Genomic DNA, 20,068 nt, shown 5'->3' on the forward strand with positions numbered 1-20,068 from the left:
TAAGTGCATATATGAGTAGAATATTAAAGACAACGCAGCTATGTCCAGTGGAGCAGCCTAGTATAAAGTTGTTTTGTCGATGTTCAGTTGTTCCGAGTACATTAACCTGAGATCAAAGTTGAGAAATGATTCAATGTCAGCCAAGGAAACCATAGAACAGGCAAAAAGGAATTCGGGGAAAAAAAACGTTTATTGTAAACCAGCATCTGCAGTTTTCTACAAAAAGGAATGGGAATTGGCCGTTCAAGTTGCTAGTAGTGGACTTTTAATTAGGGCTAAAATATCTGTACATTTATTGTATCCATGGCAATGCTCAGAGGAATCCCAATAAGGAAAACTCATTCCTTTCAGTTTCTGTATGATATAAATGGACATTGATGCCCAATATATGACAACAGAGTCAATAATGTCATATACCCGATGGGTTGGTCCACCCAAAAGTTGCATTAAGCAGGAAAACTGGCACTGAACTTGGGAACATAAGGCAGAGGAATTAAACTGTAAAAGTAGTCAATTGTAATTCCACATATGTTGCAAAACATACTTGGCTAATAAAGTATTATTATGATTGTGATTGATTGTGATTGTTATGTATTCAATTTTAAAATGAAACACATAGCATTTTGCTATAAAGCTGATTCATATTTGGTGAAAATGCTTTATTGATTTTAACTTATTTACTAACAGATCAAAAGTTCCAACATGTACAAGGTATGATCTTGAATCCACATTCCAAATTTCATAACTTGAGATAGATACTCAACATTTTCCTAATTTTACCATGTAACATTTGCAAACGAAACATTGATTTTTATAATTTCCTTTAAAATTTTAATTGCATTCAAAAATTCTGTTAAATTGACCAGATAATGCAAAGGTCTTATTTGCCTCCACAAGTTTTGCACATGCATGTCTTTGCGGATTTGTACTTGTACTTTTTAGTCCTTCCATTCTTGCAACTCAGATTTGCTTCCTTTTCTTCTATTTCCTTTTCCTGACAGCAGTCGCAGTTCTTCACCATGCGGTTTACTTTGGAATCAAATCTGAAAAATAGCCGGATCACAGCAGCAGGCTTAAACTAGTCGTAATCAAATTGGCATCATGGTTGCACACATCACAGATATAAGAACAAACTCATAACACACACAACACAAGAAAATCGGAGGAATCAACCATCTGCACTTCAAGCCTGACCTGACATTCAATATGATCATAGTTGATCTCAATTCCCATGTCAGTTCTCCAGAGCACTAAATTCTTCATCTTTCAAAAACAATTATAAACCCACTCTTCAAATACTGCCAATGATCTTGTCTGATTCCTTTAACCAAAGTGCATGACCTCTTTGCCACATTAAGCTCCATTTAGCAAGTTTTTACCCACTCACTCAACCCATCTATATCCTGTTGCAATATTCAAATATTCTTATTGTAACATGCCCTCAAACCTATTTTATTGTTAGAGGTAAAAATTATACCCTGGCCTCCCCTCCAGATCATTCATATTGGGAGCAAATGACTGGGAGCCAAGAATAGATCTTTGAGGAACTCCAAAAAAAATTACAAAGTGCTAGACTAACTCAGCAGGTCAGGCAGCATCTCCGGAGAACATGGATTGGTGGCATTTGACTTGGGACCCTTCCATGCCTTTGAGGATCTCCATATGCTTTATCTTTACAGCATGAAAAATACCTAATTATTCCAACTCTTTGTATTCCATGTGCTAACCAGTCAATGCCATGTAATATAAAATACTGATCATGCACAACAAAAGGAGTTAGAAGCTTAAACTGCTTAAATCTGTAGAAGTTAATATATTCTTTTATTTCCACAGCATTGTATTTTTGCTGGATGATTAGCCTCTCTTGCCAACACTTTAAGTCATATATGTTCTATGAGGTCAAGGGAGGAGTGGTCAAGTCGCGGCCCTGTTTCCACTAATCTTTCCACCACCACGCACAAGAAGCACAAGAAGCGCAAGACAGGCACCATTGCACTCTGGCTGAACAATTTCTAATCTTGTGTGAGGACTCGACAAGAAGAAGATAAATGTTCTATCAGCCAGTAATCATTCCACTCTGTTTCTTTGTTTTTCCTTCCCCATTTAAAAAAATCTAAACGTGCTTTCATCTCCTAATAGTGTACAAACTGAAATGGTTGATTCTCTGACCTGCCAGAAATTATTTTTTAATTTGGGTTGATTTATAATTTGATTTAAAACTCTACAAATATATTAAATCACTTCACTTACATGGAAAATGACTTGCAAAATCCTTCACATGAATTAACTTCAACGAATGCTGAACAACTACCCTTGGTTAATTCCGTCAGCACGGGTTGAACTTTGCAATTTTGCCCTGTGGGAAAATAAACGTGTAAATTGGTAGGAATCAATCAGTATTTAAAATGATTATAAATCCATTATAAATATAAATATGTCTTGAAATTTAAATTTAACCAATTAAGGTTGCACCTTCCACCTGGCTCTGTGTAGTTTGTAACCTTGGGATATATTACAATTAATTTCCTCATTCAAATAATTAATATGACATTAGCAGGTGGCACAGTGGTAGAGCTGCGGCCTTACAGCGCCAAAGACCCGGGTTCAATCCTGACTATGGATGCTGTTTGTACGGAGTTTGTACATTCTCCCTGTGACAGCGTGGGTTTTCTCCGGGTGTTCCGGTTTCCTCCTGCATTCCAAAGACGTGTAGGTTTGTAGGTTAATTGGCTTCTGTAAATTGTCCCCCGTGTACGGGTGATCGTTGGTCGCTGCAAACTCGGTGGGCCAAAGGGCCCGTTTCCACATTGTATCACTAAAACTAAAGCTAACAGTATATTATGAAATATAATATTTCATATGAAAGGCTGGATTTTCAGAACTGATTATATAGCACTCTGTTAGTTACTGCATCTTTGAATGACAGAGAGGGACAAAAACGATTCAAATCAATTACTGACTTTGACAAAGTCAAAGTTCCACCCTAGCTATTTTGTTGCGAGAGCCTGTCAGTGGTGTTCCACAGACAGGGCTGCTGAAGCCTATTGGCCGTTAACTCCAACATGTGGATGGCCAGCAAGATTAGCTCTCTGATGCAATGAAATTGAGTGTGAATAGCGAGAACCAAAGGTGGCTCTGAGCAATCAGCTGCATTCAGTAACATCTATCTCAAAGCTTTTGGAGTACAGCCACTTCGACTAAAGCTTCATTAACTGATTTTGTTTCAGCCATGAAGGCCTAAACTGAACTCACAATTTGAAAATTATGTGAAAAACTGCCAGGAATATGATTTGCTTCAATAGCCATTCAAATAGAGAGATATAATAGAATACCTCGATACACAGCACAAGCACTGTAAGGGTGAACTAAGTACTTTACCAATGTAGTCACTATCGTGTAATGGAAATGGTACGTTTTTGTTTCAAATGTTCTCATCTTTAAATAACATCATGTGTATAATTTATAGTTTCTATACATACCACACAGAAGAATATATATTACAGAATACATTACTTTGACTAAAACTACTTACATGGCTGTGGACAATCATAGCAGCAGTGATTTTGATCCCATATTCTGGAAGCCTAAATTAATAGAAAATATTAATCACTGTTGTACACATACTATTTAAATTTAAATTGTTATATGTTATGCAAATTGCACTGCAAATACAAATGTATAAATTGGCGAAAATTAAATTATAATTAAATTGTCAGAATAAAATGTGATTTATTATATCTTTTTGAAACATGATTATTTTGTAAGGATATTATATAAATAATTGCTCCAGTTATCTACAGCAAGGATTTGAGGATGTAGGTGATTGCGATTACAACTACTTACACAGTTTTAGTTTATTTACATTTTTAAATGTTTGTGCATTTCAAATTACTTAAATCTGTGTTTCTTTCAATTGGGTTTTGAATTCTGCACACCATGGCAATTTTGGTGAAATTATGATTACATTTTGGAATTTCATTTCTGTCATTTTTATTTCAGTCATTTTTATATACTCTGTTGTTTCTCATGGATATTTTGACCTAATCTGCAAATAAATGCAATGGTATATAGTGGTGTATTTATCTGCTGTTTATGGTAAATCTATAACAATGTTTATTGTGGTAAGCCTTGCATTGTCATCCATATTTCCAGATTGATTTGATATCAATTTCCATGAACTGTTTTAGTCGGGAGGGAGAGGAAGCTCTTTATCAGTCAGAATGAATTAGACTAGTAGGATGCACTGGTGAATCAAACATAGCACATCTAACATAGATAATTGTTCTCCTTATTTTGTTCCAATGAACCGTTTTTGAACCATACAATAGACTCCATTGGGTTGCACACTGACGCAGCTTGCAGTTACTTCCTCACAGCGCTAGAGACCTAGGTTCGATCCTGATCTCGGGTGCTGTCTGTGTGGAGTTTACACATTCTCCCTGTGACCGTGTGAGTTTCCTCTGTATGCTCTGGTTACCTGCCACATCCCAAACATGTGCGGATTTGTAGGTTAATTGGCGTCCGTAAATTGTTCTTAGTTTGTACGGAACGGATGTAAAAGTGGGAAAATATTGAACTCATGTTAAGAAGTGATTGATGGTGGGCCAAAGAACAGGTTTCTATGCTGCACCTTTCAATTTAATCAAAACTAAATCATTGCAGTTTGGAGTTTCTTATCCTGACATCACTGACATGACTGCTGCTTTAGTGTCAATTTGTAATTTGTTCCCAACATACGAGAAACTAATGAGATTAGCCTCTGCTTTTTTTTTAATCGAATAACCTTTGTAACAAACAAAAGCCACCCTTCATCTCAGTTATCGGAGCTAAATTAAAATCTTGGTTACTCAGATGAACTGGTAGAATAATGCCTTCTGCAACAGCTGTATCTTGAAAGGATGCTCTGTTAATCTTCTGAGCCACAAAATACTCACAATGTTAAGAGATTTTATTTTTAAGTTTCTATTGATGTAGAATCTTTCCCATTAATTTAAATTGGTATCTCATTTTGCTGTACTTTTAGGTTTACCATCCATTGGTCAATTCTTTGCACAAACAAGAATTATAACAAAACTGATAAATACATCAATGACAAAAACAAAGCTGTGGAAACACTCAGCAGGTCAGGCAGCATCAATGGAGAGACCAATAGTTAACCTTTCAGATTGAAGACTTTGTCAGAATCCTTTGTCTGACAAAGAGTCTTTGAACTGAAATGTTACTTCTATTTCCCTTTCCACAGATGCTGCCTGATTTGCTGAGTGTTTCAAGCAATATTTGATTTTGTTAAGATATCTTCCGTTTTTAAAAAACAATTTAAACACACCAGTGTTATGAACATGAGGAATTTAGTACAAATCAAATAGTGTATTTTACAAACCTCATCACAGCTTGGGCGAGATGAACATGTTATTTTGTTCTGTACTACCACACCTTGTGTACAGCTGAAGTGAATACACGTATTATTGGGATGGGACCAGCGTTCACCATCCTGTAAGAAAAATATATAAATATTCACCAAAAATTTATAAAATCCATTAGTGTTAGAATTTCCTCTCATGATGATCCAGTTGCTTATGGCAGTAAGTAGTTGAATCGTGTAATCCAGAAGGATCAATTTTGAGATAGCTAACATCAGATGAAGCAGCATTGGATCATTACAATTGGTATTTGGTTGGGAAAAGAAGAATCATGCTTCAGACACAAGGTACTGGAGTAACTCAGCAAGTCAGAAATAATGGCATGCTTTACTGCTTCAGTGCATTGACAAAACAAAAATATAATCTGAATTGCTTTTTCTCTCTTGAAGCTATCCATTGGAGGGAAATGCCTAATGTAATGAGATCAAGCTGTATTAGAAGGACGCACAGTTCTGACATATGATTTTCAACCTGAAGTGTTAACTTTTTTTCACTTTCACCCGCTAAGTGTTTCCAGCATTTCTTGTTTTATTTCAGATATCCAGCCGCTACGGTTTATATTGGTTTTCATCCATAATGAATACCTCATTTGACCAAAAGATCAAACTCACTACTTTCATACTAGTTGGAGATCCAGCACAAGAGCGTCACAGGCAATTCATGCACTGAACATTATTGTAGTCAGCACCTGTTTGCCATGTATTTATTACCAGTATGTGGACTCACAAAATAAATTTGCTGAATAATATTGGTAATACAAATTCTGATTGATTTATGTTTTCTTTTCTTGAACTATTATAGGCTTAATCAGGAATCTAACCATGATCTTTATTGTACCTTTCAAACGGGATTACACAATGTCAAAAGCAATTGGTACATTGACACTGAAGTAGCCGGGCCTTTTTTGACCAGCAACCACAGTTCTATCAGTTTTAAAATAATTATGGATAAGAATAGGGCTGGTCCGTAATATTAGGTTCTACATTGGGGCAAGGCCAACTTTAATGTTATTAAACAGGAGTTTGCAAAAATTGATTGGAGTAGGCTTTTTTGCAGGCAAAGGGATGTTCAGAAAAGTGGATACTTTTAAAAGAATGAGAGTGAGAATTCAAAGTAAAGATTTTCCCATGAGAGTAAAGAGGAAGACAGGTATGAGTAAGGAAACCTGGATGACAAGATAAATTGAAGCTCTCAACAGGAAAAAGGAGGCGGGGCATGGGTCAGGTAGTGGGCGCGGGGTTCAACTCAATCCCTGAAGAAGTATAGGAGATTGAGGAACATAAGAAGGAAATCAGAAAGGCAAAAAGGAGGCATGAGATAGCTATGGCAGATTAGATTTAGGAGAATTCAATGAGATTTTAAAGTATATTTTAAGGGGAAAAAGGTAAATAGAAACAGAAGAGGGTCTCTCAGAAACCCAAGCAGTCAGTTATGTGCAGAACTACAGGAGATGATCTAGGCTCTCAATTAATGTTTCTCCTCAGTTTTTACCATGGAGAAAGACAAGAGGATTAAGGAACTTGGGAAAGTTAATGGAGATTTGTTGAGGACAGTCCATATTACAGCCACGGAAATACTGGAAGTCCTATGACATATTAAGGTAGATAAATCTCCAGAACCTGTTCAAATATATCCAAGAACACTATGGGAAGCTAGAAAAGAAATTGCAGGAGACCTAGGTGAGATATATGAATTACCATAAGACACAGATGATGTGTCAGAAGACTGGAAGGTGGCTAATGTAGTGCCTCTATTTAAGATGGGATGCAATGAAAAACCTATGAAGCATAGACTAGTACGTTAAATCCTGTGTAAAAAGTAACTAGAGAGGATTCTGAAAGATAATATACAAGAATGACATGCTTTTGGAAGAACAGGGATTGATTACGGATAGTATGCATGGTTTTTGTTTATGTGAAATCATATCTCAAGAATGTTATTGAGTTTTTTTGACTAAGCAACCGAGAAGGTTGAGAAGGACAGGGGTGTTTACATTGTCTATATACACTTCAGCCAGGTCTTTTATAAGGTTCCACATGGTAGCTGCTCTGGATGGCTAGATCGCATGGGATTCAGAGAGAATTTGCTAGCTGGATATAGAACTGGCTTCATGGTAGGAAGCTGAGGATCGGGGAGGAAGGTTGTATTTTACACTAAAGGCCTTGTGGTGTGCGTCAGGGATCGGTGCTGGACCCCTGCTATTTGTCATCTATGTCGACAATTTGGATCAATATATATGGCATGATGGTAAGTTTGTAAATTACACCAAAATAGGCAGTATTGTAGACTGTGAAGATGGTTATCAAATATCACAGTGGGGTTTTGATCAGCTGGGCCAAGAAATGGTGAATGAAGTGCAATTCATGTAAGTGTTAGCTGTTGCACTTTGGGAAGTCAAACCTGGGCAGGGTCTTCACAGTGAACGATAGAGCAGTGAGATACTCCAGTATTCATATTTCCCTGAAAGTGGCATTGCAGGTGGATAGGTTAAGAATGCTTTTGACAAGCTGTCCTTTATCACTCAGGGAATTGAGTAAATAAGCTGTTACTGTTGTGCAAGTCATTGGTGAGGCCACACTTAGAGTATTGTGTTTAGTTTTGTTCACCCCGCTATAGTAAAGATGCCATTATGCTGAAGAGTGTGGACAAGATTTATGAAGATGTCACCAGGACTTGATAACCCAGCTATAGGGAGAGTTTGGGCAAGCTCGGGCTTAATTCCTTGGAGTGTAGTTGGCTGAGGGGTGGTCTTATAGTCGTGTATAAAACCATGAGTGGAGTAGATAGGGTGAATTCAGAGTCTTTTTCTCAGGGTTGGGGAATCACAAACTAATGTGTATTAATAGGAAAGTGACAGTATAATTAATGTAAAAATCTTTGAGAGTACGTAAGGAAAATAAAACTTGATTAGCAATGGCAGGAGTGAAACTTTACAGTTTCATTGTTCAGGATTTAATTATATCGCCCAGACCAACAAATGCCCGAAACAGAATTCATCAGAATTCAATAAATGCTCGAAATAGAATGATATTAATACACTGTAACTATAAAATAGGATGCCTCTCCAACTTGGGAAGTTCTGTCTTAATGTTCATAGGAAATTCTAATTATAAGAAACAAATTTGCATAGAAATATAGATTCCAATGAAGCATTGAAAAATGTTCTAGTACTCACATGTCTTAAATTTCCTGAATTGTCTTTACATCCTGTAGAAAAAATGCAGCAATGCATAATTAATTCTGAATTAAATTCGCAAGCAGTTAATTTTTACCACAGTAATACCTCAAATTGCGTTCTAGATACATTCCAAGAAAATGGAATGTTAAATAAAACTGCGCTCAAAATGGGGTCATTATACCATAAATGAGGATGCGATCCTTGTAAGTTATTTTTAATCTCAGACATACACAGTACTGTATATTATACTGTATATGAAGAGTATGGATAATAATAAAGAATAATAGTAAAGAATAAAGAAAAACAATATAGAAATGTATCTTTACTAGGAGTCAGGAAGTTGTGTGCAATGGAAAATAAACTTTCTCTACAAGAATGCAGGTCTGAAGACTCAAAATTCTCTAAGTGGCCTGGGCCATTATCGATCACCAACAATGCTTTAGGTTCAAGGTTACTTTCTTCACATTACTTGGCAAAATTCTGACATAAACCACACAAGTGTGACGGTATATATTGTCACTCAGGCTGCCTTGTTTGATTTCCAAATCACAGGCAGAAACATTTTTGATAATCTCCACATTATTCATGGTATTTCTGAGTTATAAACGAATCAGCGGCTTCAGGTTGGTCTCCTGAAGTGTTACTGCCGAGTGAGAGTTTTAAACTGCCTTTTCCAGCCTTGAACCCACTAGAAAGTTTATTTTCAGAAAATAAAAGTGCTTTTCAGAAAAGCCCATTTCATCAACATTGAAGACAAGCTGGGGAGGGTAGTTGCTATGTTCAATGATTGCTTTGAGATTCTGGGGAAATAGTTTGGCTGACTGCACGACTGCACTTGCAACTTCACCTGAGATACAGATGCTGTGCAGGTCATAGCATTGTTTGAACTTTTCAAACCAATCCCTGCTAACTGTGAATGGTTTGGGGCTATCCCTCCTTGAAAAAATCACCTTCTTTGAGTTTGACATGGCACAAGCTTTTATCTTCTCTACTTTTTTTATAATGGTTTGAATCATTGATGGAGCCAAGTTAATAGATTTACCCACTTTCATCTGATGCGCACCAGCTTCCAATTGCCTCAACATTGCCTTTTCCGCAGCAACAGATGCACTTCAGCACTTGAAGTTGCAGGCTGTTTTCCAGTCATGATAAGTAAAAATTGTGTAGATAATATAACGAATTATAACAAGACAGCCAGAATGTGTGCACAATGTAGTTGCGTCAGAGCGTGACCTGACTGAGGACTAGGATGTAGCTGCTGTCCGGATGTGAACGCACGTATGGTGTGTTCTGATTGGTAACGTGAATGTAAAGAAAAATAGACACTCTTGGCAGGCTGTTCGAACTTGCAAATTTTGACCACTGTTAAGGGCCTGTCCCACTGTATGAGGTAATTCAAGAGTTCTCCCGAGTTTCCCCTGATTTGAACTCGGAGAATTACGATAATAGCCGTACGTAGGTACTCAGGGCTCTCGTGGACATTTTTCACAGTGCTGAAAAAACTTCACGAGTTACCGCGTTTCCCGAGTACCTGCCGTTAGCATTAAGAGCTGCTACGAGACATCCACGAGCTCCGACGTATCCGCTATGTACATTCTACGTACTTACCACGAGTTTGATTTTTTTTAAACACGGGAGAGCTCTTGAATTACCTCGTACAGTGGGACAGGCCCTTTATGGATTTTATTTATTTTTTGGGGAAAAAAAGGCTTCAAAATGGAAAAGTGCTTATAGTGATGGGGGTAGTGCTAAACAAGGTATTACTGTACTTTAATTGTGATTTATAAATATTTGTATGTTTACTTGGAAACAGAACTTACTTGTGCATGAAGGAACACATTGGGTCTTATCTTCAGATAGCATCATTCCATCCGGACAAAAGCAACCTTCAGCAGGCACATCAAAAGGTTCTCCAACTATCATCATACTGCAACAAAGATAATTATTTGAGATGATTTACTAAATTATAGTTGCATATCAATATTGAAATTTGGCATGACAGGCATGAGAGAGATTTTGAAAATATGAAGTCTATCATAAAATACTTACTTGTTCTTACAATAATTGTGATCACGTCTGGAACAGGCTTTATAGATGAAACCATCCGGACAAATGTAGTCTTTAAATAGAATTAACATAAAATATCAAATACAGAGACATTTAAAATATCCATAAAACCACTACTTCCAGCTGAAGAAAAGCCAGAAGAGATTCAACTTTGCTCAACAATATGTGTACGCTTGTATTAATCTTTGCACATTTGTTCCATTCATGTCAAAGGTAACAGATTTCAAAAGCACAGTTGAACATATAAGCCTCAAGTTTCTTAGTTCCTCGATTTTCACACCAAAGTTTAATTGTTATGGGGCTGTCCCACTTGGGCAACCGAATTGGCCAGTTTAGGAGAGTTTGAAAAAAATGTCATGTTGAAGACCTCCTTCGACTATGCTGAAGACTAGCTTCGACTAGCGACGACTAGCTAGGACTAACTACGGGAAAATTGGACATCGAATAGTGGAGAGTGAAGACGACCTCCTTTGATCGACCTCCTTTCGACTATGACAAAGACTATCTACGACTACCTTCGATTACCTTTGATTACCCTCGATTACCTACGACTAACATGCTGATTTATTACGACTAAACCTACGAGTAAAAATAGTATCAATTTTTCCATGGCGACCTTTTTCTACTCGTGGGCATTTTTCAGCATATTGAAAAATACGGTGCGACCTAGCTGAGGCCTCGAGTACACGGGGACTACTCTCGAGCATGAAGGAGAGTTACAAAGACCTCCTAGGACCTCATGTCGACCATGCTGTGAGTATGAGTCGAGGGCAAACTCGCCAGAACTCGCAGATTAGGTCGCCCAAGTGGGACAGCCCCTTCAGGGATAGTAATTACAAAAGTTGATTGGAGTAGATTGTAAGCAGGCAAAGGGACATCCAGAAATTGGGATGTTTTTAAAAGTGTGATAGAGTTCAAGACATGCATGTTCCTGATAGAGCAAGACAGGTAAGAGTGAAGAGTGTTTTATTATCATATGTCCCAGTTTATTATTGTATCTGGCTTCACTATCACCCCCAGCAGTGCATTCCAGGCACTTACTACACTTGGTGTAAAAGACTTGCCCGACACATTTCTTTTAAACATTATCCCTCTAGTATTTGGTATTTGCATACTGGGAAAAATATTCTGATTGTCTACCCTATGATTTCCTGACTATTGCATCACAATACTCACCACATAATCCTTTTGCAGATGATCTCCAGTCGACACACTGTCCCGCTCTATTGCACATTTGGGCAGCTGCTTCCAAGCTGGAACAGTCAGGTCTTCTGGGATTCGACCCACAGTTGCCACCTTCATGGCTGGAGCAACCATTTTCGGCGGAACCTGAACCTGATCCGGAATTTGAACCTGGACCTGGACGTGAATCTGGCCCTGATCCGGAATTTGAACCTGGACCTGAATGTGAATCTGAACCTGGATGTGACTCACAACTGCCATCTTCACCACTGGAACAATTAGTTTCTGTGGAATTTGTCCCGCAGTTGTCGTACTGACATGCCTGGTTGTAGAAGTCGAAATACTTATTGTTTCTGCAACCACTGAATGAACTGTAGAATTGGAACATAAAGTATTTAGTCCTACAATTTAATAAAACTCAAAATGATTTCACATCTAAGAAAGCTTAACATTAATTGCAACAATAAATTACAACACATATAACAAACATGAGAAATTCCTTTCTCTGTTGTTTTTGACTAATACTTGTTAAAGGGGAGAATGCTTATTAATTGTATATACTGTACAATGGGCAAGATTTCCAGAAATACTAGTTACCAAAATGTTAATCAAAATGTTTTGTATTTTTCACATCTATGACAGTAATGTGTTTATTCCCATGCCCATCCCTAACCTATATCTGGCATTTTCCCAGTAATGTAAGTGCAAATCCCCCAATAATAAAAAAGACTGAATTCTGAAATAATCTTGATCATGATCGGATAATTTGCCAGTTCAATGGTGCTATTTAATCAGTGACCACCGTAAATTTGGTGCAAATAGCCTTGGACACCAGTGAACCATGTGGTCTCTTAAAAATCAACTTCTGTGCTAAAATATTTAGCAAAGACATTAATGCACTCAAAATAATGCTCAATGTTTGTGATAATGTTATCCAAGGTCATTTTGAAGTATTAACAGGCTATCAATGGAGCCAAGTGCAGTCCCACAACAGGAACACAATTCAAACCACATCATATGTGCTGAAGTGGAATTGAGGGGATTGTTTATTGCAAAGATACTTCATCAAGGCCACATCAGATAAAGTACACAGTTCGCCACTGATATTTTTAATTCTGTACTTAGGAACTGCGGAGTTCAAGAGCTAACCTTTAAACACTCTCAGAGCATGAGAGGTATACAAATTGCTGAAGAAGTCTCCACTACACTATGGACCAGGGCAGTTGACTGCATTCTAGGTATCAACTGCTCCCCAGTGTTCTGACTCACGTCAGCGCATGTTAACAATATCAACAGGCACAGGGACTTTGATGGCAGAGGAAATTAATCCAAATACCAAAACGTACTCAGTATTCCATTGAAGGCACTTAGATACCGATTAATTTTCAAAGACATCAGGCATGTCGCAACTGGTGTCACTTTGGACAGAATCTGAATTGATGACCAATCTCAGAAGCTTAATTTCAAAAATCAGTTTCCATTTCAGCGCAGAACAAATTAGATTTTAAATTGCGTCCCATTCGCTCTCTGAGGTGTATAAAAATGATCCCATGACACAAAATTAATTAAATACTGAAGTTATCTCTGAAATCCTTGTTATGATATATTAACTCACATCCTTAAGAAAATATAATGGAAAAACAATATTAAGGGTGACTCTGAGCTAGCAGTTGTTTATAACTTTAAGTTTCTATCGCACATCTTGTCTGATTCTTTTTTTCTTTCCACAGATGCTCCCTGACCTTTCAACCTTTTACAATATTTTATGTTCAGAATTTTCAGCGACAGCAACGTTCAATAAAGTAATCAATTGAATTTATTATTTAATTTCAAAGAAATAAAATGAAATAGTACATACTTTTCTTTCAGGACATCACACACAGTTTCATGTTCACATGATGGAGGAGGAGGAGGTGGAGTGCAGGGCACGTTTGTAGGAGCTGCTCTGCACTCTGGTTTATTTGGGTCATCAACCTTCCAGTCAAATGCAGTTTTGTGGCAGCAGTTAGGAGGCTCTGCTTTTCCATTTCTTCTTTTACACTCATCATTCACATTTCTGGATAGACAACCTATGACGCAGGAACATTTTCGATAAGCAAAAAAATAATATTTCCGAACAATACAATTTATAGTTTATTTGATTTTTATAAAAGCTTAAAGGGCCTGTCCCGCTTAGGCGATATTTTAGGGGACTGCCGGCGACTGTCATAGTCGTAGCAGGTCGCCGAAAAACCGGCGACTGGACCCCCCCTACGACAATATATACGACAAGCTACAACAACCTACCACCTAGTCGACGTCAAGCCACGGCAAGCCACCGAAATCCGGCGACCCATTAGGACGACAAGTTACGACCCTGTGGCGACAACTGAAGGCAATTTAGTCGCCGGTACCTGTCGCCGGTTGGCGTAGGTTGACATAGGTAGTCCCCAATGGAATTCACCGAAATCAGCGCGGGAGACAACCTATGACAGCACCTACGTCAGGAGAAGTCAAGCTACACTAATTGGCGTCAACCCACTGTTGCCGACTGTCTTAAAAATTGTTTGAACATGTTGAAAATACAGCGGTGACCAGAAAGACGCTACGATTCTTTGGGCGACTGAGAAGACTACTCACGACCATACAGGTGCCACCCCGGCAACTATACGGCGATAGTCTAGTCGCCTGTAGTTACCTAAAAAAATAGCCTAAGTGGGACAGGCCTTTAATAGGTTAAACATGCACTCAATATTTTAGGATATTCACTTTCTATAAAAAGATAAGTAAATATGTAAAGAAGTAGTGGCATGAACTATAGGTTACCCAATGTCAAATAATAATAATAATAATAATAATAATAATAATTATTATAATAATAATAATATTAATAATACACTTTATTGTCATTGTAAATACATACAACGAAATTTCAGGCGCACTGCCCGAGCGCAGCTCCAACGTACCAGATAAATAATAACGAATAATGAATAACAAAAACGGCAAGAAAACGTCAAGTCATAATGTGCAATATTTCACAGAATAGTGTTGTGGCAGTACAAAATATTGGCTATAGGGGCTGTGTGTTCAGTGCAGAGTTCAGGGTGGTGATGGCCTTGGGGTAGAAACGGTTCGTTAATCTTGTGGTATGTGTTTTGATGGACCTGTAATACTTTCCTGAGGGCAGAAGGGCAAACAAGTGATGTGCGGGATGAGATGCGTACATTACTGGTCATATTATTTGTGTTAAATGTAATTGCAAGAAAAATATTCAGATTTTAATCCACAGATTTAATGCACCCTGATGCCATTGTACCTGCCCTAAGTTGGAGTAAGCTACAAACAAACGGCACAAACTTATTAAAACACAATTGTATGATATAGCTATGTATCTTAGCATTGTGTATAAACAATAACATATCTCATACCGCATTGTCCTTGTGTGTTATCTCGGAAGTATTGCTCCGGTACTTGAATCTTGATGACATGTTTGTGACCAGTAATAGTGGTTCGAATGTAAGGAATATGAACACGTACATTGACACCCATCTTTGAAATGTAAATTCCTTCTGCATTATATGGAAAGCTCTCAGCTTCTCCATTGAATGTAATCTGTTGAACATTGATGAAAGATTGTTAAGACTTCATGTGTGAGAAACATATTGTTAAATAATACTCATTAAATATCAATTAAAACAATAATCAGTGGCATTCTTCAGGAAAATGCCATTGTTACAACTACAGAGGCTAAGTTTGATTTCCTGTTCGTGAGGCAAAAAAAGTTTATTTGAGTTTTAACTGCTGATTTAAATGCTGCTGTCAAATCTGTTAAAAAGGGTGCACCCAAAAATTGGTGAAACTATTCATATTTACAATGTGTAATAGGAGATATCTCCAAAATGTCAGCTTCCATGCGCTTCAGGGTCGAACGAAATTCAGAATTTCACAACGACACCTTTCCTTGATCATTGTTGCTTTTCGATTTGACCTTTTGCATATCTTCCATTCATTTGTTCTATGTACCTTTTTATACCTCTTGTTTTCCTCTCCCCTGACTCTCAGTCTGAAGGGTTTAGACCCGAAAATGTCACATATTCCTTTTCTCCAGAGATGCTACCTGACCCGCTGAGTTACTCCAGCTTTTTGTGTCTAACTTTGGTGTAAACCAGCATCTACAGTTCCTTCCTACACATTCCACCTGCATTTACATAGGTCAGTCTGAATGACCTTCAGCATCCTGAAGTCTGGATGGGCTGTTGCAATGTAGTCTGAAGATCCCAGCCATTGAAAGCTTCTGATAGAATTGAAAAAAGGAAATGCTGTGGAAGTAGCATCCCCTCGTGTAAAATCTCTCATTGATATTAAAGTGTCTCTAGCATCATGAAAATTGAAGAAAATAATTAAATAAGAAAATTAATTTAAATAAATAAATTCTTCAAAATCAGAAACAATCACAAAAATAAAGATTAACTCAAAGAAAAAATAATTACCAAGCCTCCCATTGCCTCCTCATCTGCTGAACCTGAATATCATTAAAATCAATAGGGACCTGGGATCATTTATCTGACATAGCATATAATTCACTGGTTAATGATATTGAATCCCAGAAAGTCTGAAGATAGTCTTGACCTGAAACGTCGCCTATTCCTTCTCTCCATAGAAGCTGCCTCACCCGTTGAGTTTCTCCAGCATTTTTGTCTACCTTCGATTTTTCCAGCATCTGCAGTTTTTTCTTAAACACTCACAGCTTGATTGAGTCCAGGACTTATTTAACTTCAAATGCTTGCCATCTTATCTTTAACTGCATACAACATATTTCAGTCCAATGAGAACCAAATTAAATGCAACTCATGAATATTCTTGGAGTAATTTAAAATAGGCCCCGTGGCATAAACTGCAAATACTCTGAGCCTGAAACGTGAAATCACTGTACATGTCAGGTTCTCAAAACACTCTATTTTAAGTTAAAGAAAATAACTGAAATACAGTGCCAACACACATAAAAGCTGCAATAACATTTTAGGTTGACAGCCTTTTATTAAAACAGGAATAATAAGAGGTAAAATCTCAAGATGTAAAGAAATGGACGAGGGGACATAAGAACAGAAAGACATGTCGTGCTGGGATGGGGGCAGGAGAGGTTGAACAACAAGATAGGTATAGTGTAAATGTAATGAAGGTGGGAATATGGGCTGAAGGATAATCTCATGGACGTGTAAATACAGAATAAATATCAAAATTGCCCATGAAATGTGGACTGGATGCTCTTTGCCAGAATGAAGAGTCTGCAATCGAAACGGGTTTGTGAAACGGATATATAACTATGCATAAATATATATGAAGACATTACTTACACTAGGTTGTTGTCCGGTTGTTAAATATATGACATTTCCTTGGTAATGGATAATTAATGTTTGTTGACAGGATTTAGCCGCTGATGATGTGCAGTAATAATTATCGAGTATCACCGTAAAATTGTATTTTGGGATAATTTCTTGCACGAGAATATGTGTACAATTTTCAAAGAAGTTATAGAATATCCCATCAAAGGTACGATAATGTCGTCCTCCCCATATCTGACAATCATCTAAAAAAAAAATCCATTTAGATCATGTACAATAAAAACAAAAATGAAGAAAATTACTTTTCCACTGGCAAAAGAAAGATGAATCTGAATCAATTCTTACATTCACAATCCCACTTTGAACAGCAACCATCTTGAGATTCAACTCTGACAGGTTTTAACCCATTGTAACATCTTGGTTTCACGGGTAATTCACAGGCAACGTGTTCAATTTTGAACATTTCGTCTTTAACACAAGTAAGGGTTGCACAGTTCTCTTTCCATGTTTCATTGCACTAGGGAACGATGACAAAAAAAGTATACATCAAAAGCTTACACATTTGCCATGTTGTTTGAATTATGCATGTTACTGCATATGAAAAAGCATATTTTAGGGTGGCTTGGTTGCATTAGTTTCCAACTAAACAATTTGAATATGAAAGGGCATCACGTGTTGGTTTCTCTGAACCATAGACGCCTCTTATTATGATGGAATGTATGGTGAACCAAAATTGTGTTTATTAGATGGATGAAAATCCAGCCGTCAATAATGAGAGATCAGAGTTTTTGAATACCTGCGGTGCTGGTTAAGATTATGGAGGGGTGAGGCAGGGAGGGTGAGAATTTTAAGACTGAGACATTGGTGGACAATTTGGGTAAAACTACATAAAGGTGTTGGATGAACCCAAAGTGGCATAGGCTAGGATATTAGATGCAGAAGCTAGAAGCAAAAATCAATGGAAGAACACAAGGCCAAGTGGATAAATAATGGAAGAGTCAACTCTGGAGAAGCAGAAGAGTGTATGAAAGGTTTGGGGGCAACATAGTGAAACAGGTGAAGAGATGTGTAATGTTATTAGTTTCAGAAGGTAGTGCTTTATTGACATGAAGAAATATGGTTGGAAATTCAGCTCAGAGTTCAATAGAATGTTGAGGATGTAAAGTGTGTCATAAAGCCTTAGGCAAAGCCTAGACATTGCCATTACAAATTGCAATTCATTCTGATAACTGCAATAAGATATTAGGTAAATTAAAGGCAACATTTTAAAGGCAAAGTTTCCAGTGTAAATTTACAACCACATCAAATCTGCCCAATTGGGTGAAACAATTACCCTTCTTGGTGGATCTGAATCACAGAAGCATTCTTCAGGGACTGTAGTTTCTTCTGTAAACAAATGCATACATGTCCTTTATATTCAACTGAAATGTAGGGAACACCGTGACATACTTATTCATATCTTCACTGAATAAACTATACAGCTAAAAAACATTTCCTGTGAAATGTTGTTGTAATTATTGTTATTATTCAGAGCAGTGGAGAGATTGATCTGTTCTTTGCCATTGGCCACAAGATATACTGCTGTCACTTTTTGTTGTAATTAAAAATAAACATGAGTGTACATTGAGAGAAGTTATCACTTACCAGTTGTAGGAGTGGTAGTAGATTCTGTGGTGGTCATGGCTGTTGTTGTTGTTTCTTCTGTAAACAAATGCATACATGTCCTTTATATTCAACTTGAAGAAAGGTAGATTTGAGAGAGTAGTAACAAAATCAGCATTTATCGCATAAATTTAAAGATGTTGTGGAATAACTTCAACAAAAGCCACTGCAAATTTATAATCAACACGGCATTCAGTAGTAACTTTTGTATGTGGTGCAACTCCAGCACAAGCTGGGCATACTTTGGACATTGTTGTCGGTACTTTAAAATGACTGTTAAAAAGTACTGGAGATGGTGTCACTCACCAGTTGTGGGACTGGTGGTAGACTCAGTTGTGGTTGTCTCTATTGTTGTTGTTTCTTCTGCAATTAAAACCATTCCATTAAAAAATGTCGGTACCTAATGACTGGTAATAACATACTGACAGAGGCGTTCACTCACCTGCTGTGGAGGTGGTGGTGCTTGGTGTCACCGTGGTAACTGTTTTTTTATGGAAAATAATAAAGGAATTACATTTATTTAGAAGCAAAATGATCTGTATATGCATAGATACTCAGTATGTGCATATGTACTCTGGCAGAGGCTTATACTGTATTAAAATGAATCGCAAATAATTCTTGATAATATCATTACTCACCAGTTGTGGAAGTGGTTGTGGGCTCAGTTGTGCTGGTTGTTGTAGATGTTTCTTCAAAAGAAAAACAAGTTCATGGACAATTAATTCATCCATCTTGAATACAAGATTATGAATGACCAGCAAATTCAGCAGATATTTCCCAGTTACAAAAGAGATTGTGTAAAGTGGAAATAAACACCCTTAATTACTTCCCATCTTGCAAAGGACTTACTGTAAGAAATTGTACTGAAATATGGTCACAGCTGAAATGTAGGGAACACCGCTTATTCATATCTTCACTGAATAAAATATACAGCTAAAAAATATTTCCTGTGAAATGTTGTTGTAATTATTGTTATTATTCAGAGCAGTGGAGAGATTGTTCTGTTCTTTGCCATTGGCCACAAGATATACTGCTGTCACTTTTTGTTGTAATTAAAAAAAAACATGAGTGTACATTGAGAGAAGTTATCAATTACCAGTTGTAGGAGTGGTAGTAGATTCTATGGTGGTCGTGGCTGTTGTTGTTGTTGTTGTTGTTTCTTCTGTAAACAAATGCATACATGTCCTTTATATTCAACTTGAAGAAAGGCAGATTTGAGAGAGTAGTAACAAAATCAG

The 20,068-nt window shown here is 37.3% G+C and overlaps 1 protein-coding gene across 1 annotated transcript in view; it reads right to left on the reverse strand.

Moving 5' to 3' along the window:
* Window positions 1–638: 638 nt before the first annotated feature.
* LOC116984970 (mucin-5AC-like) overlaps window positions 639–20,068 on the reverse strand; it is a 57,018-nt gene continuing 37,588 nt past the window's right edge. Inside the window, exons 45-61 of the mRNA XM_033039331.1 lie at window positions 19,469–19,519; window positions 19,273–19,311; window positions 19,137–19,193; window positions 18,813–18,869; window positions 18,502–18,554; window positions 17,514–17,685; window positions 17,181–17,413; window positions 15,255–15,438; window positions 13,706–13,916; window positions 11,842–12,218; window positions 10,648–10,717; window positions 10,419–10,525; window positions 8,596–8,627; window positions 5,381–5,491; window positions 3,533–3,584; window positions 2,251–2,356; window positions 639–1,043 (exon numbers count right to left, since the gene is read on the reverse strand). Of these exons, the coding sequence (XP_032895222.1) occupies window positions 881–1,043; window positions 2,251–2,356; window positions 3,533–3,584; window positions 5,381–5,491; window positions 8,596–8,627; window positions 10,419–10,525; window positions 10,648–10,717; window positions 11,842–12,218; window positions 13,706–13,916; window positions 15,255–15,438; window positions 17,181–17,413; window positions 17,514–17,685; window positions 18,502–18,554; window positions 18,813–18,869; window positions 19,137–19,193; window positions 19,273–19,311; window positions 19,469–19,519 (2,075 nt within the window). The 3' untranslated portion in view covers window positions 639–880. The remainder of the gene's footprint in view (window positions 1,044–2,250; window positions 2,357–3,532; window positions 3,585–5,380; window positions 5,492–8,595; window positions 8,628–10,418; window positions 10,526–10,647; window positions 10,718–11,841; window positions 12,219–13,705; window positions 13,917–15,254; window positions 15,439–17,180; window positions 17,414–17,513; window positions 17,686–18,501; window positions 18,555–18,812; window positions 18,870–19,136; window positions 19,194–19,272; window positions 19,312–19,468; window positions 19,520–20,068) is intronic.

Source organism: Amblyraja radiata, chromosome 21 (genome assembly GCF_010909765.2).
Source record: "Amblyraja radiata isolate CabotCenter1 chromosome 21, sAmbRad1.1.pri, whole genome shotgun sequence".
Taxonomy (NCBI): domain Eukaryota; kingdom Metazoa; phylum Chordata; class Chondrichthyes; order Rajiformes; family Rajidae; genus Amblyraja; species Amblyraja radiata.